Source organism: Salvelinus fontinalis, unplaced genomic scaffold (assembly GCF_029448725.1).
Source record: "Salvelinus fontinalis isolate EN_2023a unplaced genomic scaffold, ASM2944872v1 scaffold_0061, whole genome shotgun sequence".
Classification (NCBI taxonomy): domain Eukaryota; kingdom Metazoa; phylum Chordata; class Actinopteri; order Salmoniformes; family Salmonidae; genus Salvelinus; species Salvelinus fontinalis.
The window spans coordinates 526316-534790 of NW_026600270.1; the positions used below are offsets into that span (position 1 = coordinate 526316).

The following is an 8475-nucleotide window of genomic DNA, read 5'->3' on the forward strand; positions in this document are numbered from 1 at the left end:
GTACACGATTTCCATAAATAGTGACAACAGCACCCCCTAGCCTTAACAGGTTTAATCTGTCTGTCTGTATATTTCAAAACATGGCATTTGAGGGTGCAGTGAGATACCCCAGAGTTGGATGATACTTTTCGTATCAATCATCTTAAATATTATACTTAATTAAACCTGGAAATCAACCAATCCTCTGTTGTTAATTCAATAGAAAGGTCAAATGCTTTATTATCTAAAAGTTGAAAGTGACGTAGAGAAATAAAATGGTGCTGATGCGGGCGCTTGAGACTGACAGAGAATGGAGATGGAGGTGTGTTCTAGTTGGTCTGTGCAGGTGAGATGTAGTTAATCGAGTTGGAGGTGTGTTCTAGTGGGTCTGTGCAGGTGTGAAGTAGTTCATGGAGATGGAGGTGTGTTCTAGTGGGTCTGGACAGGTGTGATGTAGTTAATGGAGATGGGGCTGTGTTCTAGTGGGTCTGGGCAGGTGTGATGTAGTTAATGGAGATGTTGGTGTATTCTAGTGGGTCTGGGCAGGTGTGATGTAGTTAATGGAGATGGAGGTGTGTTCTAGTGGGTCTGGACAGGTGTGATGTAGTTAATGGAGATGGAGGTGTGATGTAGTTAATGGAGATGGGGGTGTGTTCTAGTGGGTCTGGACAGGTGTGATGTAGTTCATGGAGATGGAGGTATGTTCTAGTGGGTCTGGGCAGGTGTGATGTAGTTAATGGAGATGGAGGTGTGTTCTAGTGGGTCTGGGCAGGTGTGATGTAGTTAATGGAGATGGAGGTGTGTTCTAGTGGGTCTGGGCAGGTGTGATGTAGTTAATGGAGATGGAGGTGTGTTCTAGTGGGTCTGGACAGGTGTGATGTAGTTAATGGAGATGGAGGTGTGTTCTAGTGGGTCTGGGCAGGTGTGATGTAGTTAATGGAGATGGAGGTGTGTTCTAGTGGGTCTGGACAGGTGTGATGTAGTTAATGGAGATGGAGGTGTGTTCTAGTGGGTCTGGGCAGGTGTGATGTAGTTAATGTTTCTATGATGTTGTTAGTATGTGTATGTTTTGTATTGTTTATAAAATATTAAAAAAAATATTAAAACATTTCCAATGCAAAATAACACCTCACAGTTGTATTTTTGGAGTTATTACATTAAACCAATCAGAATTTAGAAGAATGCCAAAGTCAGGTGTTAAGTAATATGGAGGACCAGCCTATTCCCTATGATGTATACTACAACAGAAATAACTTAAAATTAAACCAATAATTTGCACTCATGACTTGAGTGATTAGAGTAAACCACAGTTTTGTAAATACATAATGCCATCTAACCAAATATCGAAGAATGTTAGCTATATGCAGTTATCTTAGCCAACCAGTTAACATTAGCTATATGAAATTATCTTAGCCAGCCAGCTAACATTAGCTATATGCAGTTATCTTAGCCAGCCAGTTAACATTAGCTATATGCTGTTATCTTAGCCAGCCAGCTAACGTTAACTATATGCAGTTATCTTAGCCAGCCAGCTAACATTAGCTATATGCTGTTATCTTAGCCAGCCAGCTAACGTTAGCTATATGCAGTTATCTTAGCCAACCAGCTAACGTTAGCTATTTAGCCAACTAGTTATTAGCCTAACCAGCGTAGCCAACCAGCACGGTTATGGTCAGCGAGACCAACTAACGGAGAAAAAGTTACAAAACTCCCGTAGTCTAATTCACAGAAAACATGCTGAAAAGTAGTGATGGGGAAACAAAGCTTCCTGAAGCATTGGCTCTTTCCAGCCAATTGTGTCAAAATAGATTCATTACTCAAGGCGTTGAGCGACACAGAATTTAGAACAGCCACATTTTATAGATGAAATCACACGCCGTAGCAGCGTAGCCATTATGTCATATATTAAACCACTGGCCGTGTTTGAGAGCATCAAATCCAAGCTGCGTTGTGGGTAAACGGTGACTGGCTGACTGATTTATAAATAATAATGAGTAGTTATTTATGATGCAAGGTGATTTGTAATTTAGTCAATCAGCAGTCAGCAGCCACCTGCACTGTCGGCTGCAATGTCGAACGAGCCCAATACCAAACCAATCAGGTGTTCGACGAAATGATTCTTCAGACGTCATTGATCACGTGCTGCTGATAAAGTGACACTGCTTTGAATTATACCGCTTAGCGACTTCAGTACATGCCTCATAGCTCCAGTCTCAAACTTAACCCCGTTCCTGCTGAAGAAGAGGGAGTCTGCTGGATGGAGAAAGAAGCTCTCGAGGAAGAGGAGGCTGTTACAATACAAAAACATGTAGAAGGTGAGGCTGTTACAGTGAAATACTTATTCTTGAATAATATAACAAATGCCTCATGAGCTTAGTTCAACTGTTTACCCCATCAGAACCCCAAATAAGCTTTTTTCTCCAATGTTTAGAAACAATGTAAATCAACACTGTATAGCCTCAACATGGTTAAAACTATAATGTTGATATCATGGATGGTCAGTCCTTTCATCCATAGGTCTGTCTATGAATTTGAGACCAGTTACATTTCTCCAGCCCCATCCATCATCTTATTACCAAAACAGTGGCGGAATTAAAGCTTTGTTATTGGTTGAACTGCAGATTGGTTGATTGATTGTTGTGTGGCTTTTTTTAAAGGGGCAACCTAGTTTTTAAACAAACAAAATGGCTGCCCAGAGTCCTGAGCCTTGTTACAATAGTCATACTAAATGCACTATTTGTGATGTTAATAGAGTATATAGTCTGCTTATTGGTCATAGTATGATTTAGTTAGTATGCCAAAAGTTCCCGGATGTCGTACTAAATTCGCCAAAATATGACATATACACGCAGTACTTTAGGACCCATAATGCAATTCTTCAGGAAAAGGGCGTGGCTTCAACGTTTTCAGAATAGAAGAAAATGGGGGAAAATATGCAGCCGAAGTCCAACGAGAGAGCGAATACAAATGAACTGCTTTAAATAATTATGACAAATGTTGAGCAATGTAATGACTTTTCAAATAAGTTACCTTACACGTTATATGACTATTGTTGTTTACTTGACTTTCTTAAGACAAATGTCAAATAATGAACATTCATTACAGATGTCATTGTTTGTACAACATCATGGCTACACATCACCTTTTACAGTGGATTTCTGCTGTTGTGGGCCTTAAACCATCTGTCTGACTTGTTGTTCACACAGGAGAGAGACGTGACTATCGTGGATCCTCTGGGGGGCCTCAACAACCTCATGATGCCGACGAGGCAGACAAGAGTCTCTCCACGTCAAAACACCAGCAGAGAACCACAGGGAAGAAATCTCATTGCTGCTCTGACTGTGGGAAAGGTTGCACATCTTCATCAGAACTTAAAATACACCAGAGAACACACACAGGAGAGAAACCTTATAGTTGTAATCATTGTGAGAAGAATTTTCCTACATCTAGCCAGCTGACTTCACACCAGAGAACACACACAGGAGAGAAACCTTATAGCTGTGATCAATGTGAGAAGAGTTTTACTACATCAAGCCATCTGACTGTACACCAGAGAAAACACACAGGAGAGAAACCTTATAGTTGTAATCATTGTGAGAAGAGTTTTCCTACATCTAGCCAGCTGACTTCACACCGGAGAACACACACAGGAGAGAAACCTTATAGCTGTGATCAATGTGAGAAGAGTTTTTATACGTCAAGCCATCTGACTGTACACAAGAGAACACACACAGGAGAGAAACCTTATAGTTGTAATCATTGTGAGAAGAGTTTTCCTACATCTAGCCAGATGAATTCACACCAGAGAACACACACAGGAGAGAAACCTCATAGCTGTGATCAATGTGAGAAGAGTTTTACTACATCAAGCCATCTGACTGTACACCAGAGAACACACACAGGAGAGAAACCTTTTAGCTGCGATCAATGTGAGAAGAGTTTTACGACATCACGCCATCTGACTGTACACCAGAGAACACACACAGGAGAGAAACCTTATAGCTGTGATCATTGTGAGAAGAGTTTTACCACATCTAGCCAGCTGACTTCACACCAGAGAACACACACAGGAGAGAAACCCCATAGCTGTGATCAATGTGACAAGAGATACTCTGAGAAAAGATCTCTGATCAAACATCAGAAAATGCATACATGAAGAAGTTGTTTCATGATATCAATGAATTAATGTCACAATGTAGAATGTTTTAACATTGTAGTAGGAGTATTTTAATGATGTCACAATGTAGAATGTTTTAACATTGTAGTAGGAGTATTTTAATGATGTCACAATGTAGAATGTTTTAACATTGTAATAGGAGTATTTTAACGATGTCACAATGTAGAATGTTTTAACATTGTAATAGGAGTATTTTAATGATGTCACAATGTAGAATGTTTTAACATTGTAGTAGGAGTATTTTAACGATGTCACAATGTAGAATGTTTTAACATTGTAGTAGGAGAATTTTAATAATGTCACAATGTAGAATGTTTTAACATTGTAGAAGGAGTATTTTAATGATGTTCTACCTTATCCTTTGCCCTGTTCAATTGATTGCAGCATGATATGGATATTAGCCTCAGTGGAAAATCCAGGCTCTGAATTGAAAGTGTATTGTTTAACAAAAAGTGACTAACAAAAAAAGAGCTGTGTTACACTTACTGCGTTGGTGACCCACTTTAATCAAAATGCAGGACTTCAAAATGTAGCCAGATGTTTTCTACAAGTTGAAAAAGCTGCTTGCTTAAAAAAATACATGTTCGATGATAATTGTTGCAGATGTTTGTCTATATACACACATGAAAGCAGTATAATAAATTGTATTAATCAATTTTATTAACAATCTGATATCACTCCAGTATTTCTTGACAACATTAAAATGCTAATTGTCTTTATTCCACTACTGAAGAAGCATGACTCAAATCACCTCATATTTCAAACATCCAGCCTGACAAAATATACATGTTTTATTATGTTTTAACTATTGCCAATACATATTAACAAAGGGGTGTACATTTGGTTTTGATTTTCATATTTACAATTTATGTAACATTTAGTAATCATAATTATTTATGCAACCAGCTGACCATTTTTTGGGTACAATTATATTGACAGTGTTGCCCTGCTTTTAGAATATCAGGGTTCATTCCCAGATGTGCCAACCCAAATGCATGACATTGGGGACTGGGCCCCGATCCAACAACATGCCTATCGAGTGAACCCTGAAAAGAGAGAGAGAAGTAAGGTGGAAAGTTACTACGGATATTGCAGGAGTTGGTTGCTGATTGTCTCAAGGGTGGGCAGTCAACAAGTTTTGCGTTTAGCCAGTGCGTTGCCATGGATCACAATTTATTTTGACTGCACTTTTTTCCATATTGGAGATTAGTCTTTTTTGGGGGGGGGGGGGCTCGTTCCAAGGGGACAAGAGTTCTAGAAGCTAGTTAGTTTTAGGATTCTATTGAAAGAAAAAGGATTTAAAAAATAATACGATGGTATATTATTATTTAGAAATACGTGTTTTTTCTTGTTTTTAATTGTTGACAGCCAGTAGACACTGTGTTTATATTGTAGAAGCATTGTAGTTGATTTATAATGTGAAATGGAAGTTGTTTTCTGTTAGTGGTGAGCAAACTTGTCCAACAAAAACATAATATATATTTGTTTTCTTAAGGGGAAAAGTGTTACAGGCTTTGGTTTTTCCATTTATGTTTTGAGGTTGGACTTGATCACGTATAGCTCGTTAGCACGTTTAGCACGTATAGCTCGTTAGCACGTTTAGCACGTCTAGCTCGTTAGCACGTATAGCACGTCTAGCTCGTTAGCACATAGGACGCACTGATTGGTGTCACCTCGTTAGTCAAATCAAATCAAGTATATTATATATAGCCCTCGTTTATTTTATATAGCCCTTCTTACATCAGCTGATATCTCAAAGTCCTGTATAGAAACCCAGCCTAAAACCCCAAACAGCAAGCAATGCAGGTGTAGAAGCACGGTGGCTTGGAAAAACTCCCTAGAAAGGCCAGAACCTAGGAAGAAACCTAGAGAGGAACCAGGCTATGAGGGGTGGCCAGTCCTCTTCTGGCTGTGCCGGGTGGAGATTATAACAGAACATGACCAAGATGTTCATAAATGACCAGCATGGTCAAATAATAATAATCACAGTAGTTGTTGAGGGTGCAACAGGTCAGCACCTCAGGAGTAAATGCTCCTGCTGTCTCTAGAGAGTTGAAAACTACAGGTCTGGGACAGGCAGCATGTCAGGTGAACAGGTCAGGGTTCCATAGCCGCAGGCAGAACAGTTGAAACTGGAGCAGCAGCACGGCCAGGGGACAGCAAGGAGTCATCATGCCAGGTAGTCCTGAGGCATGGTCCTAGGGCTCAGGTCCTCCGAGAGAGAGAAAGGAGTCATCTTGCCAGGTAGTCCTGAGGCATGGTCCTAGGGCTCAGGTTCTCCGAGAGAGAGAAAGAAAGAGAGAATTAGAGAGAGCATACTTAAATTCACACAGGACACCGGATAAGACAGGAGAAATAGTCCAGATATAACAGACTGCCCCTAGCCCCCCGACACAAACTACTGCAGCATAAATACTAGAGGCTGAGACAGGAGGGTTCAGGAGACACTGTGGCCCCATCCGATGATACCCCCAGACAGGGCCAAACAGGCAGGATATAACCCCACCCACTTTGCCAAAGCACAGTCCCCACACCACTAGATATCTTCAACCACCAACTTACCATCCTGAGACAAGGCGCCAACCCAGACAGGAAGACCACGTCAGTGACTCAACCCACTCAAGTGACGCACCCCTCTTAGGGACGGCATGGAAGAGCACCAGTAAGCCAGTGACTCATATATATAAATATATGGACACGCAATATCAGAGCGGCAAAGACAGATACAGTAGAATAGGATAGAATACAGTATATACACATGAGATAAGTAATACATAGACTAAGACACAGTAGAATAGGATAGAATACAGTATATGAGATGAGTAATACATAGACTACGATACAGTAGAATAGGATAGAATACAGTATATACATATGAGATGAGTAATACATAGACTAAGATACAGTAGAATAGGATAGAATACAGTATATACATATAAGATGAGTAATACATAGACTAAGATACAGTAGAATAGGATAGAATACAGTATATACATATGAGATGAGTAATACACAGACTAAGATACAGTAGAATAGGATAGAATACAGTATATGAGATGAGTAATACATAGACTACGATACAGTAGAATAGGATAGAGTACAGTATATACATATGAGATGAGTAATGCATAGACTAAGATACAGTAGAATAGGATAGAGTACAGTATATACATATGAGATGAGTAATGCCAGATATGTAAACATGCAGGAGATCCACGAAGGAAAGACAGTGATGGTGCTCAGTGACGTTGTTGTAAATGGAGGGTAAAATGGTAAAACGTTTGAGTTCATTTTGTCCTGGTCACTTTGCCTACTGTTTATTGCCACGTTGGGATGCAACCTTTGTTTGTTGTCATCTAAAAAAATAATAATAATAATTTTACCCCCGTTTTTTCTCCCCAATGTGGATCTTGTCTCATCGCTGCAACTCCCCAACGGGCTCAGGAGGCGAAGGTCGAGTCACGCGTCCTCTGAAACATGACCCGTCAAACCGCGCTTCTTAACACCCGCCCGCTTAACCCGGAAGCCAGCTGCACCAATGTGTAGGAGGAAACACCGGGCGACGCTTGGCCAATTGTGTGCCGCCCTATGGAACTCCCGATCACGGCAGGTTGTGGTACAGCCCGGGATCGAACCCGGGTGACGCCTCTAGTGACGCCTCTAGCACTGCCATGCAGTACCTTAGACCGCTGCACCACTCGGGTCTATAGTGACACCTCTAACACTGTGATCTAGTTCTTTAGATCGCTGTGCCACTCGGGTCTATAGTGACACCTCTAACACTGTGATACAGTACCTTAGACTGCTGCACCACTCGGGTCTATAGTGACGCCTCTAACTCTGTGATCTAGTACCTTAGACTGCTGTACCACTCGGGTCTATAGTGACACCTCTAACACTGTGATCTAGTACCTTAGACTGCTGCACCACTCAGGTCTATAGTGACACCTCTAACACTGTGATACAGTACCTTAGACTGCTGCACCACTCGGGTCTATAGTGACGCCTCTAACTCTGTGATCTAGTACCTTAGACTGCTGTACCACTCGGGTCTATAGTGACGCCTCTAACACTGTGATCTAGTACCTTAGATCGCTGTGCCACTCAGGCATAACCTTTTTTTAACCAATTCTGATGGTTGTTAAAAGTGGAATTTTGACATTATTACCGTTAAATCAACACACTGGACACTCCCAACACCACCAACTATCAATCTATTTGATACCGTAGACATCTAGTGACCACTTGATTCCATGTGACCAAACATTTCTGAGGCACAAATACTCACAGGTCCCTTTTAATAGCCAGGCAATGGCACA

The 8475-nt window shown here is 40.8% G+C and overlaps 2 protein-coding genes across 2 annotated transcripts in view; one reads left to right on the plus strand and one right to left on the minus strand.

Annotated features, from left to right (window-relative positions):
- LOC129842682 (zinc finger protein OZF-like) overlaps nucleotides 1-8475 on the minus strand; it is a 187224-nt gene that overhangs the window by 99835 nt on the left and 78914 nt on the right. The gene's annotated exons all lie outside the window — the stretch shown is intronic.
- Nucleotides 1875-4283, plus strand: LOC129842677 (gastrula zinc finger protein XlCGF17.1-like). The gene is made up of 2 exons (XM_055911304.1): nucleotides 1875-1933; nucleotides 3187-4283. The coding sequence occupies exons 1-2, from the start codon at nucleotides 1875-1877 to the stop codon at nucleotides 4133-4135; spliced, it is 1008 nt and encodes a 335-aa protein (XP_055767279.1). The 3' UTR covers nucleotides 4136-4283.

What these genes read in the sequence shown, in the direction of transcription:
- LOC129842677 (XM_055911304.1), top strand. Translation starts at nt 1,875, where the DNA reads ATGTCATATATTAAACCACTGGCCGTGTTTGAGAGCATCAAATCCAAG. An exon ending in AAATCCAAGCTGCGTTGTGG is followed by an intron (nt 1,934 to 3,186) that starts GTAAACGGTGAC and finishes TGTTCACACAGG; the next exon opens with AGAGAGACGTGACTATCGTG.